Source organism: Vidua chalybeata, chromosome 6 (genome assembly GCF_026979565.1).
Source record: "Vidua chalybeata isolate OUT-0048 chromosome 6, bVidCha1 merged haplotype, whole genome shotgun sequence".
NCBI classification, from domain to species: domain Eukaryota; kingdom Metazoa; phylum Chordata; class Aves; order Passeriformes; family Viduidae; genus Vidua; species Vidua chalybeata.
Genome location: NC_071535.1, coordinates 29,199,051 through 29,223,338, shown reverse-complemented (window position 1 = coordinate 29,223,338; position 24,288 = coordinate 29,199,051). Strand labels below are relative to the sequence as shown.

General features: G+C 36.8%; 1 protein-coding gene across 3 annotated transcripts in view; it reads right to left on the bottom strand.

Annotated features, from left to right (window-relative positions):
• The window catches only part of STXBP6 (syntaxin binding protein 6), a 95,679-nt gene that overhangs the window by 41,953 nt on the left and 29,438 nt on the right, over positions 1-24,288 (bottom strand). For 2 of the 3 annotated variants that reach the window (XM_053946575.1, XM_053946576.1), the window contains exon 2: positions 18,804-18,991. In XM_053946575.1, the coding sequence (XP_053802550.1) occupies positions 18,804-18,957 (154 nt within the window). In that variant the 5' untranslated portion in view covers positions 18,958-18,991. Of the gene's footprint in view, positions 1-18,803; positions 18,992-22,184; positions 22,251-24,288 lie in introns of those variants that run through there. The other variant, XM_053946577.1, reaches the window with a different exon arrangement.

The window sequence follows — 24,288 nt, the reverse complement described above, 5'->3', positions numbered from 1 at the left end:
TTAGCATGTCAGGACAAAAAATGATGGTAATGAGGCCTTCAAAAGGCTCTTTAGAAGTCGATTTAGCCTTTTCAGAGATTTATTGAATGTGGTATAATTGCAAAGACTGCCAACACAAGAAGTTGAATGTGATCCAGAATATAGCTATAGAAACTACATCATGGAAAGAAAGCAAAGGCATTTGGACTAAAAGGATACAAGGACTAAAATTACAGGGGAAGGGAGCAGAGCAGCCTTATCCCATTTGAAGGTTTCCGTCTTAATGTCTTGCTCTCCCTAGTAAAACTCAGCAGCATGATGCACAGTAATGATGAACAGACTTTTAAAAGATGCTTCTCAATAGCTTACAAATGCTCAAGGATTATTGGACAATAACATGGGAATAGTAAGGTCTCTAGGTTTTAATTGTATTTTAAAGGGATGTCTGCTTCAGTCGTATTTTATGTGCCAAGTTATGCTGGAACATCCCTGATTAACAGGTATTGAATATGACTAGCAAAAGCATACGAATACAACCAGGATCAGATTACTTAAAGCAAATAATTAAACCACATCCATTTATCTTAAGGAGAGCTGAAATGCATAATCAGCCAAGTGATGTTTCACAGCTACAACACCCCTACATACCAGGCATTCAAGAAAGGATCTAAAAAAAGGGGCAGAAACATTTCCACACTTCTGTGTTGGTCAAATTATCCAGATATAAGTTATTAAATTAATTTTAAAAAGACCTTGCAGAAAGGTCATCCCAGCATCTGCCTGCCCATGGGAACACACCTTTTAGTATTGTACTCCTATGAAAAAGGGTGCTATCTGATGCAATAGTTCTGCTTTAGAAAGAAGCAGTCCTTTACTGATATCCTACCATAAGATACTCACAAGGATTAGAATGTGACAATAAAAATAATTGTGTATGCTCTCCCCAACACACGTGATGCTGCCAATCAGAATCAACATTTCCCCTTACAAAGGTAAGGATATATTATACATCTATTTTTGCAATACATGACATATTATGTTAATTAATTGCAATGCAGATGCAAATGAAGATTTGAGACTATCAACAATGTTGATACTTAGTAAGTCTTCATTCATTGGGAAATAAAGTACAATAGTTTGAGGAAATAAATAATATATTTTACATAAATCTGGCAGAAATAAATGTTTTAAGTCAGGTATCCGCTTTACAATGGGCTAGTCATCTGTGAGGTTTAGGTGATTGAACCAGAACACTTATTTATTTGGGTTGTGAGCTGTTAATTCTGTTGCTGAGAATGCTCTGCTGCTTGTGAACATATTCTTTCATGTAATGGGATGTTATGTCACTCAGTTCCTCTGAGTGTATATCCTAGTACATATAACTGATTCATCAAGGGGAGCCTATGGAAATTCCTATTTTAGTATAAGGGGGGAAGCACATTTGAAGTAAGCAGTAGGGTAACACCACTATTTGCTGCTTAGGAAAGCCCATGCATAGTAAATCAGCCTTATGAATTTCACTTTGTTCCTGTTTTGATTATTAAAACATAGTATTTTTATTTTTTACTTTTAATAAATGCATAACTTGTTTATGAAGACACCATTTGGTCTCAATACATTCAAATACAGATTTGGACAAATGCATGGAATCAATTTGTCCAGGATTTGTACCAACACCAAGCAAGCGCGACAGTGCGGAGGCAGCAGAGGTCATGGTCAGAAGTTTGGTACCTCTATGGCATAAATCAGGTACTGCTGTCAGGTGCCTCCTCCCATTGCCTTGGCTTTCACTCTGTCCCATGCCATAGCTTTCAGTCACAGGCGGAACCAGACTGCAGAGTGAGCAGGATGAAAAAGAACACAGGAAAAGAAAAATATTTCTCAGCTGAATCAGTTCCTGACCTGGATCAGTAATACGACTGCACAAACTGCAGTGCCATTGGAGAGGGAGAGAATAGCAACTCCCTAGAGTCACCAAAGAAATAAAAGTGAAGACTTATGCTGAAGGACTTGCTTTGCAGATTCCTTTCAGACTTGTATTTCTTGTTTTTACTTGTGTGGCTTTTCTGTTCTGGTTTTTTTTTGTGCTTTTTTTTTTTTTTTTGTGCTTTTTTTTTTCATTCTGACACCTAGTACGTTATTGAGCTAATTCCTTGTATTTCATGACTTGGACTATGTCAGTCCCCACTAGGTCAGATAAGAGCTGACTAAATATCAGTTAAACATCAATTTGGTGGACAGACTTTTTTCTAATCTAATGTTTTGTAAGTTCTGCTTCAAGCTGTGGTCTACCTGTTAATTTAAAACTTGTTTAAAACTATTTCAAGAGAGAAAAAGTAAAAACAACAATACTTAGCAGCTTGAGTGAGAAGCTATGAAGTTGTCAAAAGTTATATCACAGTAATACACTTTCATAAAGAAAACAGACCATACTAATCTAAAAGTTTCTTGACCTGTGTTTCCTATAATACTTTTCAAGATACTATATATGACTTGAACTCTATCTTCTGCCATGAAATTAATTTAAGTATTTTACCTAATAACTTTATCTGAAATTATGACAGCTTAACATATGAGATTAAAAGAAGGGGTCTATATCTTTCAGCAAACAGTTAAATATGAAGCTATCATGAAGCAACTCAATTCCTTTGTTTTTATAAATGCAATTGCAAAATAACTCTTCTTGCCTTAGGATCCTATCCACTTTCCAATTCACCACAATGTGATACCATTAAAAAAATAGCATGTGAATTTTGTTCATGTTTTACATCTAACCTATCTTTTACTGCTAGATTAGCCAGACACTTCTCTCCTTAACAAAACCACTGACAATAGAGCACTAACTACACTCTTCCATGGTAGCACTGCCAATTAGAACTTGGTTGTAACAGTTACAAAAAAAAGACAGCATGAAATAGATAATTAAAATCTTACAACTACCAGCACAATAAGCACCACTGGATATATTACTAAATTCATCCAATGTATCTATATTAATGCTGAGGCAAATTCCCTGGATTATTGCTAGAGATAATGCTGTTCAGACAGGAATGCAAACACACGGCTTTATGGAGCTGCTTAAGATACTGTATTTCACATATGCCTGAAGGGGATTCACCAGATGCATTTAATTGCAGATCACAGTAAGAAGATAAAGCACTCTAATCTGGAAAATCAAATTAAAACACAAATACATTCACACTACGGTCACAGAATTTTAGAATGGTTTGGATTCTAAGAGACCATAAAGATCATCTAGTTCCATCTTCCTGTGCTATGGGCAGGCTAGATCAGGTTGCCCAAAGTCCCATCCAAACTGGTCTTGAACCCTTCCAGGGATGGGGCATCCACACTTCTCAGGATAACCAAATCCTAACACACAATATATGAGTATACTTTTAAAAAATTCTACTTTAGTATCTAATAATTGATCTATTGCAGATCAATTATTTTAACATTATCAAACAAGGCTATTATTTCAGGATTTTCTTCATAAATCAAGTCAATTGCCAGAAAGCTGAAAATAAAACAAATCTAAGCAACAGACCCGCCCTGTGTTCAGCCTCAGATACATGCTTCCCTTTCTCCACCTTGAAGTCTTCCCTATACATAAGATCCCGACTTTTAACATTTGCAAGTTTCCCCACACAATTTCTGCACTAAGGGTGAGACTAGGGGTTTGAACTACATACCAGCATCCTGAGAAACACCAATGTGTGCCCTTTCATACCTATTTGTCTAGAAATTCCATGTATAAACAACTTGAATTCTGTTTAAGAACGTCTGGAGTCCTCCTCAATACTACAAAAATCTCAAGTTCTACTTCACTGAGAAAGATAAAGAGCTATCAGAGTTGCATGTACTTCTCTCAGTGAAGCAAGTAAACATGGATTCAAAAGCCCATGGCCTGGAATAACATTAGTTCAAGTTCCTGGAGTAGAAACATACTGATACTTGGCTGAGTTATTCTCCATCCCTGCTTGTAGCTGTTTGAGAAAAATCAGCCATCTCAACATCTACTTCAAGTTCCTGTAATTCCTTACCCTTCCACATACACAGTTCAGACCAACATCTGTGTTGAATAAGTCTCAGAAGGGGTTGTTTCTTGAGAAATTATAACATGTACAGTATTACAGACAGTGTTTTGCAGGAGGGGTAGCTCTTCTATTTTTTTAAATTTTGCATGAACAAGCAAGAAATCCTGATACCCTAAGTATTAAAGATAATTATACTTTTCAACAGATTATTTTCAAATCAGAATCTTATACTATACATACTACCATTGCTCTAAGATTAATATCTCTTTCAGGGCTTTCCTTTACCAATATAGTATACTAATCAGTTAGCTTTAATAGGAATCCCAGACTTTACCAACTCATTCTTTCTTTCCAGACTTAAATTTAATTTAAGAAACTACACAGCAAATTCATAGTGGATTCTTGCTGTATTAATGATTATGAACTTTAGAACTGAACACAAAATGAAGCACAAGACTATACAAATTGTATCTGTATATCCCAGACTGCAGTAGATTTCTCTTGCTGTTGTTATTAAATATATTTTTATTTATCCTTCTGTAATGAATACATAATGAAAAGGATTCAATAACATAAGTAGCAGCTGCATCTTGAAAGGTTACACAAATGCTACCCACAGAGATGCTATAGAATATGTAATACAAACAAGATACAGCCAAAACTGATTATCATATGAATGACCCTGCAGAGTTAAAAAACCCCCAGCAATGCATAAGCAGAAAACCATTAGATTTTATTACTGCATTATGACAATGGTGATCCATAGACTGAGGTTTTACAGACTACACAAGTGTAATCAATTGTACATCACCCATTTACCAGTACAACCCAAAAGTCAGGAAAGACAAGAAAGTAATTTTGAAACATTCTCTGCACTTCAGAGCAACAAAACAATCCCAAAGGTGCACATATGAAAAGGGTTAACCCATGACATCACTCTGCATTTCCTTTGAAAGTACACCCAATTCTTTAGAGATGTACATAAGAAACACCTTTCCCCGCTCAAATATTATATGATCCCTTCCAGATTCTAAGCCTTACCAACACATGGTTTGCATCTATTAATAAACATCAGATTAGTACATCAACCTCTTTTTACATGCCTCAGTTTGCTTGTTCAATTCATTACTGTCAACACTGAAAGGAATGCAAGTTCATTTATTACTGTTATTACTTCTACTGTTCACTCGTTTCATACTGTATTATACTGGTGAAGAAACTCCTATAGATCGTCATGGCATTTAAAACATCCAGAAACAGTATCTCGATGCCTTGCTTAATCACATTTTGGATGTTCTGCAGCCATCATAATTTCCAGTGAATAATATTCTTTGTGGTGCATACTAATTTACGCTGCTTAGTCCCTTAATCCAGACTCCATTTCAATACAATGACTACCAAAAGCTAAAATACCAAATCTATGAACATGTGCCCCAGAGGTCCTGAGCCTCACTCACCTGTGGCTGATTATTCTATACTTAAAAAGATGTGGCCAGAGAGCAGGTGTGAGCGGAGGAGTTACACAGCTGCACCATAAGATGCAGGTTGCACACTGTACTGAGCACACCTTGCATAGTATGGCATCAATTTGTCCTGACACTTCCACACTTCTGTACCTCTCCAAGATCCTGTTCCACTTGCTTTAAAAAATGAAACTAAGCATTAGCTAACACTTAGGGTAATAAGGAAGTACCACACCTTGTGGAAAGGCAATCCTACAATCAACTACATTATGATTCGAGGATTCTTGTAAGGTATCTTTTGGTACTCACCATCCAAATAAGATAAACTAAATTCTGTACAAATCACAGCCACATCAGTATCAAACAATTAACCTGAAGAGTTAGACAAGAATTCTTAGATTTATACTGCAAACATCAGAAGTGGGCAGTCTACCCCTTTACTTTACAGTACTAATTACCCCTTATGCAAGCTTATAGTCACATAGCAACTTGGTGGTAACTGCCTTTGTTTCAAGAATATTGATAACTAGATTATGAAACTACTGATTCAGTAAAAATAACATCTTAAGATAAAGGACATGTCAGTCAAGTTACTCCTATTCTAGGAGTAACTGTGTGTACTCTGAGTCAGATTGCTTTGACAGATAAAGCACGTAGTCACGAAATAGCTTGACAAAGTTGCATGTGCCTATATTAAGTTTTCAGAATTTTATGAATATCAATTCCATCCAATTCTTGAGATGTTTGTAATATGCTCAAAATGAAACAAAGCCCATGCTTTAAAAAACATTTCTATAACTATAGGAAAACAATTTTAATATCAGCCCTTAAACAGGGCAATTTTAATAAAAACAATTTTAGTATCAGCCCTCAACAGCATTCCTGTTATGAATTAAATTAAATTTTCTGCTTAGGCAGCACTTAAAAGCAGAAAGAATTTTCATTTCTTCTATTCTATTTTCTATATACATGCAGATGTTTAACAAACTGTTTTATTAACATACCACACTATTAAAGTGTTTTATGAGAAAATTTATAACAAATAGAGGAACTAGGTCTGAAGCTAAATTTAAAACATATGAAGGTGTATGTGTTGAATTCAGTTTGTACCCCTCTCTTCCATGTTTACTTAAGCCTCAGCACATGAACAATTTAATAGACTATTTGTTATACAAATAGTCAAAGAACTATTTGTAGAGAACAAAAAAGCTAAAGAGTCTGTAAATTCTCTTTTCATTGAGATTAATAGGCAAAAGAGAATGAAACATGAACAATAAAGCCAAAAAGCTTTCCTAGAGGGAAGGAGACACTTGAACAGGTGTAAAGGAAGCCAGAGCACAGGCACAGAAGTCTACAGCTGAATGTCAAACATTTAAAAGAATGCAACACAGTTGTTTCCAGCACTCCATCCCTACAAATGTTTCCTAATGAACACTCATTAACAGACAAAAATACAGCTCTACAAGGCTGCTCTAGTAATCATTATTTCTTCACTATTCTGTGAGCTTCTTACTTTTTTCAAAAAGTTTTAAAACCTAGCTCTATGGTCAAAAAAAAATCCAACCATTTTTTAGGAACAGTTTCTCTGCCCTTCTGTTATGTGCAGAAGCTTCCTGCACAGAGCTGACAAGCAACTCCTAATAAAATAATAATGCTTTAATAAAATATTGCACAAATCAACTGAACACCTTTTGATCCCCTATTAGACAATCACTGATAAAGCATGGAGTTCACAAAACTTGCCAGAAACATCAAACATCCAACTGAAGTGCAGACAAAGTGTTCAGGGAAAATAAGAAATAGGAATTATGCATTCCAAGTGATTCCTCCTGAACCTGGAATGAAGCCAAGTGATAGCATATCAAATTTTCACGGAAATGGCATAGCGGAAGCCTGGGTTCACAGCTGCAGCAGGATTCTAAAAACAAAAGGAAAAACAAAGGAAAACAAAAATATGGTCCAAAAGAGCAGATGAAGTATTGAAAATTAAGAGCTTGACTTCAAGATGGCAAAGCCAGAAAGTGGATTCTTTAAAAAGAGCAGGAAGATAAAAGGGGATGGAATAATCACATGAGGTTAACAATCAGCAACATTACTAGTGTGTGTTAGGAACAAAAGAAGTTGGCATAAGTAGAGGAGGATTAGTGTTATGTTTTGTTTCAAAAAAGGATAGATTCTTGCACAGAGCTGGACAGCTGGAGATTGAGTTAAGCAGAACTAGCGCCAAGTGGACAATGGCTTGTTACTAGTGAATATTCACATTCAGGAAGGAAGTGCGCAAAATTAAAACAAGAATTAAGTTGAAGTGAAACAACTATGTTTAGTCACTGAAACCTTTCCAAGAAGCAATAGCCATGGCTAAATAATGCAATTAATTAATCATAAAGAAAAAGGCATATTTTAGAATTAGAAGTAACAAACAGAAACCTTGCCAAAGTAACACGTTGACAAATCAGAAGACTAAAAGAAGTTGTCCACAACTGATTTGTTTCAGAATAGGAGCTACTCACAGAAAGAGGGAATTTCAAACATTTTTCTCATCTTCTAAAGGCATTACAGATGTGCAAAAAGAAGAAAGACATCATGAAACAAAGCTGATCGCCCTAAATTATGCAGGTGTTTTTTTAAAGAGAGAAAAAAGTAAATTGAAAAAAAGAAATGCTGTTTGAATAGGCCCACATTAAGCAGACCTGAGAACCATATGAAACCATTTAAAGAAGTGACTGAGCTGAAACAGTGAGAAACCACGGGTTATGGATAAACACAACAGAAAAAGCAGAACAGTAGATAGTCACAGATACATGCACTTTTTACAAGATTTTCTAGACATCATTAAATTTTGAGTCCAAAGCAGCAGTACACCTCTGGTCATTCAAGTCTTTGAGACTGTGCTAACTACCTAAATGAATGGTTAAAACACTATTCTTGACACCATTTCTACTTGTTTAGGCTGCTGCTCTGGATAATTCCAGCAGACAGTCTGAACAACACCAGTGCCTCACTACACACTATTTTTTTTTTTTATATTAGTTAACAAATAAAGGCTGGACCAGATGATTATTAGTCTCCTTTCAACCTGGGCTGTTGTGTCATTCTCTGATTAGAGTAACATAAGGACTGAAAAATTACTAAAGAAGGAAATATTCTTATCATATTTAAAAGGCAGTTAAGAGTCTTTAATGAAAAGTTGTTTCTCATCACATAGATCACAAAGCCTCACAACCATGACATACTTTAGACATACTTTAGACATACTTTAGTAAAGTCCATACTTTACTTTAGTAAAGACTGAATACAGCCTCATACTTTAGTATCTCAGTACAGACTGAAAGCCCTAACTTGCAAAATGGCAACATCATGTTCCAACACATCATTAGAGGCAAGAGAAGTATGTGGTTCAACCAGCTTGTGTAGTTGCATGCATTTATTCTTTCTGTTCTGCTCCTGCCCTCCTCACCCTTCTCCCTGGCCAGAACAAAAGCTGTTTGACCTAAGCACAAAAATATTTTATTGGGATATATCAGATTCTAGCTGGAACACAAACAAACCTCACTCTTAGTTAAAAATGATACAAACACAGATCACAGAATATATCCCTGGAGATGTGAAAAAATGACTGGACATGGTGTGCTACAATTTAGCTGACAAGGTGATGACTGGTCAAAGTTGGACTCAAAGATCTTAGAGATCTTTTCCAACCTAAATGATTATGTGATTCAATACTTCCAAAGTACAACACAAAATCCAAAGGCAAACTTGCTTACTTTTTATCTCTGGATGGTCAGGGGAAAACAAAAGACAAAAGGAAAACACATTTTTTAATTTAAATTTTTTTAAAAACTTATTTTGGAGTCCAGATGAATAAAATATGAATTGCTTTATCAGTCAATCCATACAGTGGTTTATCAGTTTAGACTCTTCCTATTGCTGCTGTAAAAACCCTCCCTTTTTTCAATTCCTAACAAATTTCAAAGCATCTCCTCAACCCATTTTCTGTTCCCCATAGCTAAAGACATTTTTTGTTCTTTTGTTTCCCAGCTATCTTTCATTACAGATTGAACACTAGGCAAAAAACCAGCATTCCCTGAAATGGTACAGCTGAAGGATTGTTTGCACATTTCTACAGCAAACTTATGTGTGCTAAACCTAAGAAAACTATTCTTAAAAGAAATCATGATATGTGAGTACAAAAATAAAGGAGAACAGAAATTATTCCAGAACTCTTAGGAGTTCTCTACCTAAATGTTTTCTTTTGAAGTAAATTCAAGAAATTTCAGCTGCCTAAAATAGTACTAAAATAGTACTCAGATAGTATTCAAGACAACTTTAGATATTCCCAGACACTTAAACAGCCAAGTTTTCTTTAGCAATCTGTCATTAATGCAAGTGAATAAATATAATGTATGGAGGTTGAAATCTTTTGTTTACTTCAGCTTCCAATTTTTTGCCTCACTCAGAAAAAGCATACTTTGTGTAAATGCTTTAAATACATGTTGTAAACACTTCTCTCGCTAGAAATAAGAGAATATTCTTTAAACAGTTCTATTTCCTTCCAAGTCATTGATCCAACCACAGCAAACTGCTCTTGCCATTGCTATGTGTATTCCACACTATCTGTGTTCCACAGAGTGACATGAGGCACAAGTTTAAGAAAACTAACACAGCAGGGGCTGCTATCATATTATCCAGGAAAAGCATTTACCAGTTATTTCATCCAGCAAGACGCTTATGTTGCAGCTTCCCTTCCAGCTGAGCCTCTCAAGACAGGTCTAAGTAGACAATATGAAAAGAGAATGAAATGCTTAATTTTCCAATAACTATTTAGAATTAGGGGCTAAAAATGCCCAAAGAACTTCACTGCCTGACAAGTATGTTCCACAATGTTATAGTTTTCTCAGACTCAGACCCTAAAAAATTTCACCCAAATGAAATTTTCCTTAAAACAGTAACATTAGACAATTTGTAGGGCTTTAAATTTGTCATTCCCTGAGGCTACTGAGAGTTACTGTGTGCTGCTGAGCTCTAATGAACAGAAAAGCAGCTGACTGGGTGTGCCAGACTTTCTCTGTGAAGTTGTTCCAGCTAAACAGTTACTAGAGATTGTTTTAACTTGGACTAATGGGTAGGCTCCTCCCTGATACAAGGCCAACAAAACTTTGCATAGTTTATATTCTCTCACAGCCTCCCCACCCTTCGTATGTTGTTTTTTCCTTCTTGTTAGGATATGCATAATCAGAGTACAAAAACAAGTTACTAAAAATCTCAATGTAAGTAGGCTGGGGGAAAAACAATGCCTGCTGTAAATGCAGAGCACTTATTCACAGGAGCACATATATATGCATACATGAGAATATGAGCTTGTTTTTATTGCAACAGTCTGAAACGTTCAGCTATTATAACAGTGAGGGACAATCACACAGACTTAGTTCATTAACTAATTCCCCCCTACTGTGTTTTTCAGGTGTCTTGCTACTTGACTGGTACATGAGCTCCTGTGGCAGCAGTTTGCATAAACTGGGGGATACTGGCGAAACACACCAGAAAATCAATCGTCAGTTCTGATCTGTTCTTTTTCAATTTTACTTGCTTTAAAAGGATTGTTTTCAGATTAAAGTCCCAAACAGAAAATATTTAGACATCAGAACTGCATTATTAATCTTTTTCTTTGTCAAGGCAACAATAAAATCTACCTAATGATAGAGAAGCTTGATGTAGTACTCTAATCAGCTTAGCAGTTCCTTTATTAAGTATTTCTTACGTGCTGCTCTGCACTGAAAATTATTTGATAGTACAGTATTTAAAGGCCAGATGTATGGTGAAAACTTGCAGGATTTGACTCATACAGCTTGGAGTACTAAAAAAGGATAAGATTTTAATCTGATGTTTATCTATTAAAAGAGTCTGTAATACAGTAAGCACTGGTCAGGGAGAAAGAGAACTTCTGGTTTTGTTCACAAGATGATATTACTTCTAAGAGCAGAACTAGACAACAATCAACAGAAATGCTTTCTGAAATACAACATCAAGGGAACATTCCAGATGTTTTCTGCCCAGTATGATTCAAGTTCAGCAATCCATAATGCAGTGAGTCAGGGTATTATATATACTACACTCCAGCACTACAGAAACTAAGAAAACTGTTCGGAATGAATCCTATTGCAAAGCAAAACACAGCAGTTTTAACTGTTATGGTACCACAAGAATATCTTCTGCCAAGCTAGGAATGAGGGGATACTCACACAGGTCTTATGTGCATGGTTGCTGTACTTCAACTTAAAGGAAGAGTTACCATGGAAATTTGTTAAGTAGAGCCTTACTTTACAGCTCTGCATTTTTATCACATACAATATAGCAAAAAACCCTGCCAAAAGCCTCACTTGGACAAAGAATGAACAAACTATTTCCAAAGACATCATGACATTCAAACATTTTAACCTGGCATTAAACTTGATACAAGCATCTGCCATGTTCTGGGATAAACATGGCATTGAAATACATCATCACCACTGAAATAAGGTGCTGCCAGCTCTTGAGTACAAGTAGCCAGCACAAGTAATTACAAGAAATGGATCAAACTCTACAGAGGCCCCATTCTCTTCTGAACATGGAGGGGAGAGAGGGGGTCTGCAACATAACTATTTTTTGTAGTAATTGTCACAGCAATTTTTGCAAACCTCCATGAAAAAAGCCAGGAAGTCCTACTACTAATCTCATCAAGTTTCTTTTATGACGAATGAGGCAACAAGCAGCTCCCAATGCACAACTTCCAATATACAGTTTTACAATCAATTTGTTTTATCCATAAATTTTGCTGCATCAAAACTGTCTTTGTATTTATGAATATTGAATTTATTCCTTTTAATTACTGCAAATTTACATACGACTGAATAAACAGATCACAAATGCCTCACATTTCCCATCAAGTTTTCAGTGCCTTTGTTTTTGCTCATATTTTTTTCTTTCTTGTTTTTCCAAGATATCTCATTTGAGATTTTGGAAATCTTTCCAAGGAGTTTATGTCTGGTTGAGGTGGAAGGAAAAATAATTTCAAGAGATCAAGTCTGAATAGAATTGAAAGCAACATTAGTAACAGAAATTCTGTGTATTGACACATTTTAAAAACTGAAAGTGCCCAGAAAACGACAGAATCATTTAGATTGGAGAACACCTCAGATCACTAAGTCCAACCTTTGACCGAACATCACCATGTCAGCTATGCCACGGCACTAAGCGCCACATCCGGTCATTTCTTTTGAACGCCTCCAGGGATGGCAACTCCACCACCACCCTGAGCAGTTCATTCCAGTGTTTAAGAAACCCCTGCTATGAAGAAGTTCCTCCTGATGTCCAGCCAGAACCTCTCTGGCATAGCTTGAGGCCATTTTCTTGTCTTATCACTGGTTGCCTGGGAGAAGAGGTTGACCCCCACCTTGTTACAACCTCCTTTCAAGCAGTCGTAGAGACTGCCATCTTGCTCCATCTTCCTTGAGCATCCTTTTCTCCAGGTTAAACAACCACAATTCCCTCAGCTGCTTGTCATAGGCATTACCCTCTAGAACCTTCACCAGCTTCGTTACCCTTCTCTAGACATGCTCCAGCACCTCAATGTCTTCCTTGCAGTGACAGGCCTAGAACTGAACACAGGACTTCAAGTGCAGCCTCACAAATGCTGAGTACAGAGGGATTGCTGTGGTCCTGCTGCCCACACTGTTGGTGATACAGACCTGGCTGCCGTTGACCTTCTTGGCCACCTGGACACACACTGGAACATGTTCATCCAGCTGTTGACCAGCACTCCTAGATCCTTTTCCACCTTACATCTTCCTAGCCACTCTATCTCCAGCCTGTAGTGCTGCCTGGGATTCTTGTGCTCCAAGTGCAGGATCTGGCACTTGACTTTGTTGAATCTCATCCCATTGGCCTTGGCCCATCAATCCAGCCTGCCCAGATCCCTCTCCAGAGCCTTCTTGCCCTTCAGATGATCAACACTCCTGCCCAGCTTGATGCAGTCTGTAATCTGTCTGAGGAAGCACCTGATGCCCTCATCCAGATGATAAATAAAGGTATTAATCAGGACTGGGTGCAATACTGAGCTCTGGGGAACAATACTGATGCACAGTAAACTGGTAAGTTTTATCAATCTGTTACAATTCTATTCTGAAGGATTTGAGGAAAAAAAAAGAGTGCTAAACAGCAGACACATAACTGCACACCTTTAGCTTGCCATTTAGAAAATACTTTCTGCACATGAATAAGATCAAGTAGGGTAGTGGGAGGATGCACAGGAGCACACATACATTCCTCCTCCACCTTGAGAAAAAAAAAAAAACCCAAAAAAAAAAACCAAAACACACCAATCTTAAGACTAAATGCTTTCAAATACATAATTCTGTAGCTTTGCTGCAAAAAGATGCCCTCCTACACAAAATTCTTGTGGAAAAGGACTGGTTATATTATGTTGGACAGCTCAGAATCAGGAGGGATCAAAGCATCAAGACATATTAAGGATATAACAATAAAAGCATTCTACCCTCCAAAGTAGTTCATCATTTTCCCTTCTATTTCAATATATACAGAAAGATCAATAATGAAGAAGAGAAGGTTAATCTGGCTTCCACTCAAAATGCACCAGTTTTGTTTTTCAAAGACCCTTAAGAAAATATTTTAAAATTTCTTTTATAGAATGGAGTTTGAAATTTATTATCATTAGGAGCAACTGATATTTGACCATATAAAACTCCTTATGGGAACCCTGGAAAAATACCAGAAGTACCTAACAAAGACAAAGTATGTTCTAACAAAGGAAGGAAAAGAGTCTTGGTTGAGAACTATATTCAGTATCATAATAATTTATTATAAGTAGATGAAGGCAATTATGTTTTGACAGCTTAATATTAGCACTAGAAGGTACATGCTGTATGTCTATATTTAATAGATATTTATTTAGACACACAAAATACCGTACATGAATGTAACCATGCTGTGCGACAATTCGAACAACATCAGTGATTTCCATTATCCAACTTATGGCCAGTTTAAAACAGTAAATATAGGCCACTGAGCACACAGCAAGAGGAGCTGGACATTATTTGCCCTACAGATACCTGAACTATTAAACCTTCACCTTAAAGAAGCCATTACCAAGGTAAGATAGTGAAGAAAGAAGCTTGTTTGGTTTTTTCCTCTGCTCTGAAAAAAGGAATTTGAATTTTGACAACAAAACACAATACAAGCCTTGTACTGGACTCTGTTCAGTCCTTGCTGAACATCCTAGTCTGTTCAGCCATGATCCAGTCTGGGTCCATAGGGCTGGGCAAAGCACCACAACTGGCCTGCAGCTGTCTGCAAACAACTGTCTAGGTCAGAGCTTGCAGAAGACTGGACTACCTTTTGGCTGGTGTGCTCTTCTAGGCTGACCAAATCTCTTATGTCAGTCATGACCTTTTTTGTATAAATAATCAAATATTCAGTAGAGTCTGACATCTAAGTGGGTCAGATTGAAAGTGAATATGATGAACACTGAAGTAACATTCTCACAGCATTTAAACAGCGGGGAAAATACTCTTTGATGAGTAGGCCAATGACCTATACTTCTGAAGTGACTGTTTAAGTATTTTATACTTAATTCAGAATTCTAAATAAGGCTAAGAACTATTTTAAAAATTATGTTTCAATTACGTAAGACAATGGTGACAAAATTAAAACTTAGACCTGATCCAATAACTCTCACTAGGTCTGCTAGTGTGGAGGAGGTGATAAATATCCACTTTCAGCTTTGAATTTCTTGTCTTTTCCCTGTGTTAAATCCTCTTTTACATTACAAAAAATCCCAGTGTTCATTTTCTCTGTTCTGCCTACAGCCACCCCACCTCTGTGTTTCCCAGCTGTCTACTCCTTTCTTGTTCTTCTTCAACTAAATAATTCCTTAAAGATCTGTTTTGGCTCTATTTGCCAGTTTAACTTGGCTAGCTCCAACACTAGGCTAGAAAGCTGCAGGTAACCCAGCTGCTTGGCTTCCACCAGGCTGTCAAGCAGTCTTGCTATAGGTTTCTTATATTAATCTGTATCCTGTTTCAGATTACAGGCTTTAGCTATACCTCTTTCAAGCATTAATGTTTACTTCTAACCATTTCAGTATTCAATATTTTAAATAAAAAAACCCAGTATACCAATACATACAATACTTGAAATACCAATAATAAGGAAGAATCTTCCTTACTCTCCCATCTTGCTTTGCTCAGTATTTGATTCTTCTAATGGTTCACTGTCCCATCTCTGAGGCTAACGGCCTCAGAGACAGCTGACGGCGTTCTCTCTGCTCGGCATCTCTATCCAGGCTTACAGAAATTCAAATAAACAGCTATGATAAAATGTCTTTTCAACACCAAACTTCAGTTCAACACTGAAAGGAAAACATTTAACTCTGGTTATAACAATTTGTGTAATTTCTCAGTTTCAAAGTGAGCAGTAAATAGAAGTAGCTGTCACAGTGGCTGATGTATCAGTTTCTGAAACTACAACTAGACAAATGTTTTATATTTATAGCCCCTAAGGATATAAGGAGTCAGTTTCTATTCTTTCAACTGACAAATTCTGTTCCTGTTCTAAAGAGTAAATTATCAAATTCCTTTCAGCAAAAGCCAAACTGAATTAGTCCAAGAAAACTATGAATACACAGATATTCCAGTAACTTTGTTTACCTAATATATAGCAAACCTGGCAAAAATGGGACAAGAGTCAAAAGCTGATAAAGGCATTTCCAGGGAAGAGGTTGCAACACTCAGCACACTAAAGCACATGTTGCCTGAAATGTAAATACAAATCCAGAGCTAGCCACCATTGTGACTGCTTCACTGTACACATTACATCAAGAAGGGAAGGTAATCAAGTGTATTCTGCTGTCCCAAGATACAATCCATCTTGGACTGTTTGGGGCACAGCTAATTTGCCATGACAACATTAACTTAACCTTACTAAACAGAAACTTTTTCAGTAACAACTTTGTGCTGCAACTAAAACCATTATTGCTTCGCAGCCATTAGGAATAGGCAAAAATTACAGTTTATCCTCATCACAATTTCTTTTAAAAACACAGTGGCAGAAACATGCACTCCCTAATGCATGGTTTTGTACATTAGATGATTCCTGACTATGTAACTAATTGCACTTGACCCTACTGTATTGCATAATCTTGCTGAGCAGACTGTTTGGAATGTGACATCAAACATAGCCAGGCAGTCCTCTCCCTACTCATTTTGTTGCCTACTGATATTACCAATCATACTGTACTCTATAAATGTATATGAGAAACTATAAATGTATATGAGAAAACCTGGTCTCAGATCTGTGCAAAACCCCATGAACAGTGAGCCACGTGTGAGGGTTCTGGCAATACCAATATGCAGCTTTTCAGTGTCTGTCACGAAGTAACTTTATTTAGATCCTGAATACTTCTCCTTATCACAAGTGACAAACTCTGCTTAAGTCAGGACATCCACTATTTCTTCCTTACTCATAATATGCTGTGGCAATAAAACAATAAAAGCATTAAGACCATTCACTGTCTTAAAATCCATATTGACTGACACATTTGAATATGGAGTGGGGGAGTGGAAGGAGGGCTAAGTTTTACAGAATGGCAATTAAAAAAAAAAAAAAGAAAAAATCCACCTATTGAAGAGTTAACCTACAGAAAATTGTAAGCATAGGGCACATCTTTAATCTTTAATCGTGAGTGAGCAGATCTCTAACCTTTAATCATGAACATGGGTATCAAACACCTGCGTATCCCAAAACTTACTGCGCAGACCTAGAACATGATTGCTCTTTACAAGAAGACTTAGAAAAAAAAACTGGACTGACTTTTGAAAAATATGACTGCTGAAAGAAGGAGAGTTTAGCTTTGCTTAAAAGCATTAGTGATTGGAACATTTCTTTAAGAGTTGAGAGGCCTAGATTAGTTTCCCCCACCCCTTGAGAAGACTGAAGCATGCAATTCTTACATCCAGAGTATCCCTACAAGTCTACAGAACAGCCTATGGGAATCAATTTTTAAATCCTTCCTTGAAGCTCTCTATGTGGGGAGAATGGCCGAGGTCACTTGGCTTGCTCAGACTAGAAAATAGGAGACTGAGGGAAAACCTCATGGTGGTCTACAGCTTCCCAAGGAGGGGAAGCAGAGGGTTACACATTGATCTTTTCACTCTCATAACCACTGATAGGACCTGAGGAAATAGCATGAAACTCTCTAAGGGAAGGCTTAGGCTGGGTATCAGAAAAAGATTCTTTATTCAGAGGGTGTTCAAACCCTTGAACGGGGCTCCCCAGGGAACTGGTCACAGCACTAAGCCTGGCACAGCTCACAAAGCATTTGGAAATGCTTTCAGACACATGGTGCCATTTTTGGGTTTACCAAAATGCAGGGCCAGGAGTTGGCCTCAATGATCCTTGTAGGTCACTTCCAACTTGGGATATTCTATGATTCTACAATGACAAGCAAAATACTCAGCTGTAAATGAAAGGTCTTCTGTTTTGTCTCACTGACCTCAGTATGCGTGTGCAATTCCGCTGCAGCTTGTGTTTTAACAGAAGTATTTGTACATATGTATCTGAATAGCATATCATGCAATATCATGCAATAAATGTACACGTTTTGGGCAGATGTGTGATGTGCTAGAACAGTAGTAGAGTCACTGAATTTCACCTCCTATGCTTTGAAAGTTTTAACATTAGTTAAAAAAATAACAGCACAATTTGAAAGAGTCATGAAAATCTCTCATTTAGTCCAAAAATAATTGTACTCTTGTGAGAGTCATAGAACATTTCTTCTGGCCACTAGCTGTACTTCCAGCAAAATGCATACACTGAAAGGGAGCAACTGATAAGCCTAAAAATGCAAGTGACTAAATCACCCTAAAATACCAAAGATATTCACACATGCTCAGTTGGCAGACATTGAAACCTGGCATAAAAAATTACATTGTATATCAATTTAATGTCCTGAAAAGTTTATCCTTCTAAGAAATATCTTACTCTGACTAAGGAAAGACTATTACCAAATATTCTATTTGTTCATACTCTGCAGTTGTGCTATGAGAGAACACCTAGGCATTTTTAAACAATGAAACCACTTGTTCAACTTATTATAATATATAAACAGCCAAGAGCACATGGTTCTTCAAGATAAAAGGTCTAAGTGCTATAATTCTCATTACATTATGAAGATTGGAATCACCCAGCTCCTTATGGCAACAGACAACAGCTAATCAGTTAATCAAAGATAGACCTAAACAAATTACTGGATGTCAAAAGTCATTAAACTTACCTGACAGGCAGATATATGTTAAATATTCACCCTGACCCCCAGTAGCTAGAAAAGGAATCTTTTTTTTTGTTCTTCTTTTCACTTGAACAGCCCCCAGCATCCTTTCATCATGTGGGGCAAAAATCTCTTTGCTGATTGCAGATTTGGCATTCATTGTAGATCACAGGTATAGAATAGACTGGTGGTGTCTAAAAATAAAATCATAAATATGAAACAATATTAGAAACTCTTAATTTATATCAAAGTCCACTTAACTTACTGAGGCATTAAAAACTCTGACCTTCAAAGAAAGTTTTTAATGCTTCAAGAATTTAGAAAATAATTTCATATTCTTAAAGGCAGAATTTTCAAAGTATTTAAGTGTCTTCACTGAAGTTGTTCGCCACACTTCTTAAATTTGCTTATACTAGCTTAGATTATTTTGGGCAGAAGCACCTAGCACTTCAGTATGTTGCAAAACCTTCTCAGAGAAACACCCTGTTTAACTTCATGCAGCAAAAAATGCTTCATTAATTCCCCCTGTGATAACAGAGTGCAACTCAGATCTGTGTCCCACATACACAGGGAAAGCACTGCAAGGGCATAGGGAAGGAGCACTGTGGTTGTGCTGGCACACAGTAAGTCACGTTTATGGAGGACAGAGACAGCATCAGACTTGGTGAGATTGTTCTTCAGGAGCACTGCTCCTGTGACAGCACTTGATTGCACAGCTCTTGCATCTCTTGCAGCTTTAGCACCTCATCCCCTCAACTCTGGAATTACTGACTGGGCAACTGCACAGGAAACCATGTCAGAGACACCATCGGGGTCAACGCAGACAAAACCACACCTCTACTTTTGGGCTGTGTAATTTTGACCCAGGTCAGTTCCTCAACGTGTTTTGTAACAAAACAGCACAGTTATCTTAGGAGAGACATTTGTCTCAGGAGAGACATACACGTTCGTAGAGGAAAAAAATTATTGCAGAGAACAGGGAGGGAGGAGGGAAGCTGCTTAGTCATGCACATCCCAAAAAACAACCTCATCACAGCTTGCAGAAGAGCCTAACTAAAGGAGGGAGAACTCGGAGGGAACATCAGCAGGTTCTTGGTATAAGCTGTAACTCCAATTAGTTCTGCACTGATGTCTTCTAACACATACACAGGACCCCATTCATGGAAACTACTGAATAACACCTTTAATTGTTCCAATATAATGACACTCCAATGCACATGGATTAATTTACACATTTCTGTATTACTAAGACTTTCAAGCTGACAGGTCTTTTTGACATCCTTAGCTTTCTTAGTATGAAGATGGCCTGAACTACCTGATAATTCTGCCTGTGGGATCATTTGATATTTGCCAAAATTTAAAATAAATGTAAATAAACTACAGTCAAATTAGATTATGAAACCAAGAGTGTCATAGATCCTTTTTTTTTTGTGTGCATACTACCAGCAAAGTAATTGCCTTAACACTTTCAGTCTCAATGTTTTATTAACACTATTTATGACATTCCCTTATCTTAAAAAATGGGAAAATTTAAAAAAAAAGTACATGTGAGACAGCACAACTTCATCCAAACTGAATTCACCACCTGCTAATTTTGGGATGCAAACAGAATCCTGTGCCAAAATGATCTGTAACAGTATACCTCAGTTAACCAACACAGAGGTATTTGAATTCTGACATGTTTTCACATCAGGTCATGTGACATGAACAAAAGTGAATTGCATTTAAAAATTGTCTCAATCAAAAGAAAAATCCAGACCAATTTCAAGGGAACAAAGAATGTATACCTCCTGACAAGGTGTGATCTCATAAGTCCCGATATCTTAGCTACCTATCCTTTAACAGTGAATAAATCAACATGAGAACAGAATCAAAAGAATAAACTTACATGGTAGTTACTTAGAAAAAAGTTGTGAAAGAAAATGCATTGTTTTCACATTCATCACATACTTCTCTCTTCCTCTGTGTTATAGAAATATTTGCAGAGTACATTATACCAGCATTTAAACTGTTGGGACATTGCAAGTAGCTTTGGGGTTAATTTTTTTTTTTTTTTTAATTCAAGGCCACTGTTAACTACTACGAATTTAAACACATAGACCTCCTCCTGACTGAGCTAGAGACTGATAATCTTTGCAAAACCCAGACCTTCATGTGCCTAAAGAATTGTCAATGAATAGCTTTTTGGGAAAACACACAGAAGTGCTATCAGGTTAAAAGACACTCAAGTGACTTTCAACTGAAACAGTGCTTTCCAGATTGCAATGATCTGATGCTGGTAATTCTGAAACTGAGTTGTTGAACAGATGTTTTCAGACATTTTCTTAATGGTCACGGACTCTAAAATAAGATAGGACTTCAAAGATTACTCAGGGATGTAAAGTCTTCCTGGATTAAGAGAAGATGCAAGTTTTTCTTACCTACAGTATCATAAAATGTTAGTGGTTTATTGCTGCATGCTGCGACTGGCTTTGACATTAAGCTGGTTTTGTATACATCTACCAGAAGCTGTACACAGACACAGTAGATACCTGGACTGTGACTGGAACCTCCAACTAAAGTGTGGACTCCTGGCTTCAGAGACGGTGACCCTTCTGTTCCCAGAACTTGGGTTGACAACGGCTTCAGAAGCAATATTCAAACAATTAATCTAACACTGTGTACTTGACACAACTGCCAAATCTGATGTGAAAACTGACACTAACATAAATCACAGAAGCCTGTTTATCTAAAGAAGAAAATAACTAACTGTGCCTGTGTACAAGCAGACTTCTGAGATTGAGATGTCAATATAGTGTAGATGAAGTTGTTTTTCATAGGTCAAAAAATCAGCAGCTGAATTAAAGTAGGCAACATTCTCCCATGCACTAGTAGATGCATGCAAAAGACATCTGTTTAAATAAGTAAAGCCTTCCAATGCTCCTTGTTTTCACAAGTGGAGATAATACAATCTCTGGCAGTTTTACTTAAAAAAAAAATACATACTTCCTTACAGAACATGAATAAGTCTCATTTTTCCCATTCTCCAACAAAATCCCTCTTTTCATTAAAAAAAAAACCCAAACCACTGCCTGTACATGCACAGCTTCATGTTGTATATGCATATTTCTTTGCACAATAATGTTTTCTCTTGGTGCACATTCCAGGACAAATTCAAAACATCAGCAGTTTCCACTCAAGGCCCATATGAACTCATGCACTGGAACACAAACTTTTTCCTCCCATTTGTACTCAAATACAAAATAAAAAGCCTTGAAGAAACTTTGTTGGAGGATCTCTGAGCACTCTCAGACCATGCATTACTGCTTGCAACATTAACCCCTCTGAGGTAAGGGGGATTTAAAGGTTTCAGTAAACCTAAGAGTTCAGAGAGACCACATTTCCTACCTCACGTCCTTTGTTCCACATATTTACTTCCACTCAAATTATTATATTGATGCTTTTGGCTAAACAAAGACCCCATTTTTCTGCTTCAATTTTTCACTCCATCTACTATAGCATTATCGAACAGGATGTCAGCATTTACACTGTGCCCCCAGCACATGAAAGAAATACAGAGAGGGAAGATTCCTGTGTGGATTTGAAAAAGGGCCTGCAATGCGCTACTCATTTGCATCTTCTCAATCTTTCTCTACTACACTTCCTCTCCATTATATTTCTATCACTAAAAGCTCCCTCTGTGAACAGCTGACTTATTCCTCTAGAAGTATGTGAGGGATTAACAATTAAAGGCAATTTCTTAAAAAGAAGATTAAATAAAACTAAGATAATTAAGCTGAATCCTTAATGGATTGTTCAATAACAAAACAAACAAAAAATAACCAACCCCCCCAAAAAAAACCAAAAAAACTGGACAGTTTTCTGGTCAGCCAGAATCTCAGATGGAGATGGCTTTCAGGCACACAGCCAGCAAACAGCTAATTTATCTTTACACCCACATGTTTCATAGGACTCAATGCAAATAAGCGGAAAAAGGGGGATTTGCAGTATCTTTGTTGAGGGTATAGGTATGCAGAAAAAAACTAACCCTCAGCATGTAGAATTCAAATAGGAGTAAATTACAATACAAAGCAAGAGCTGGAAAAGGACATAAAGGTTTCCAAAAAAAGGCAAAAATGTTCAGTATGCTAAGCCTGGCTGTTTTCAAGGATCTTTAGTTTAATTACAAACAGGGATAGGCTCACAGGACAGGCTAACCACTGAAATGCTGCCTGCAGTGTGCAATCATCTGAGCAACTAACTATTCTTGGAATAGTAACTCTAGCAAGCACTCAAATCTGCTTTTAATAAAGCCACTATCCTAAAAGATGACATCTACTTAAGGAAATCATTGCAAGACACTGTTGCCAAAAGAACAGCTTTTGCTATTGTGATAGTTGCCTGGTATTTACTTGCTGGAAGCATTTAAACTACTTTTAATATTACAGGTCATCTCAAATAACTAGTACAATTCTGAAAAAAGCAGAAATACATTTAAAACCCAAGGCAACTAATTTATAAATCTTTAAAGAACAAATATTAGAACATACAAGTTTTAAAAGTTGGTTTGCAATACATTTATTAAGCGTACCTTTATCCTAGAGGAATAACCAAATTTCCTTAGCTCTGCAAACAAGGATCAAATCAGATCAACCTTATTCTGAAACAGTCAAGGTAAAATCTTTAAAATGCTTGAACATAAAAAGTAAATCAGATCATCTTCTGTCATCCTTCTATTTTCAAATCTAACTTTGCTTGAAAGATATTTATTTAAATTAGGACAATAGCAGCAGCCACTGCAGCAGCCAGAAAAAATCTATTACTTCCTACTAACACGGGCATACAACTTTTATAAGTATTTACTGAAAAAACCTCAATCGTTCTCCAGAGTTATTTGTAGGCTGTCCAATTTATTTGTAGGCATTTCCAATTTATTTTTCCAAACAACCTCTCAGCCATGACTGGTTCATTTGAATAACGTATTAATTGCAAAATATGAAAATTACAAAATTGGAACTGTATTTCTAGCAGTTCAAACTAGAAACAAGAACTGTGTTTTCACTTACATATGTAATTACAAAATAAACTGCCCAATCAAGTTGAACAGGACATAAGCAGGCTTCAGAGAGCAGCAGCTCCTAAATCCAAAATTTGAATCTTACAAGCTAAAGAACTTCTGTCTTTTAAGTGAAGCTTTTTATTGTATCCCACCTAATCCAAGACCAACACATGGAAGAATTCACTGTAAATTTGAAATAAAAGTCTTAACTTTGTTTTTAATCAAGACATTGTTTGATTATGGGAATTTAGCAGCACTGTTTACTGAAACCCTCAAGAAGCCTTGTTTGAATCACTGAATTTCTCAAAAGCTCCTAGAATAAGCAAAAGAAACAGCAAAGACTGTACTGGCTACCATACTGTGTGGCCTGAGAACATGTGATGTTTTTGGTCAAGGAAAAAAAAAAATAGGAAAGGAGAAGTGCACAGTAATAGGATCTTACAGTCAGACAGA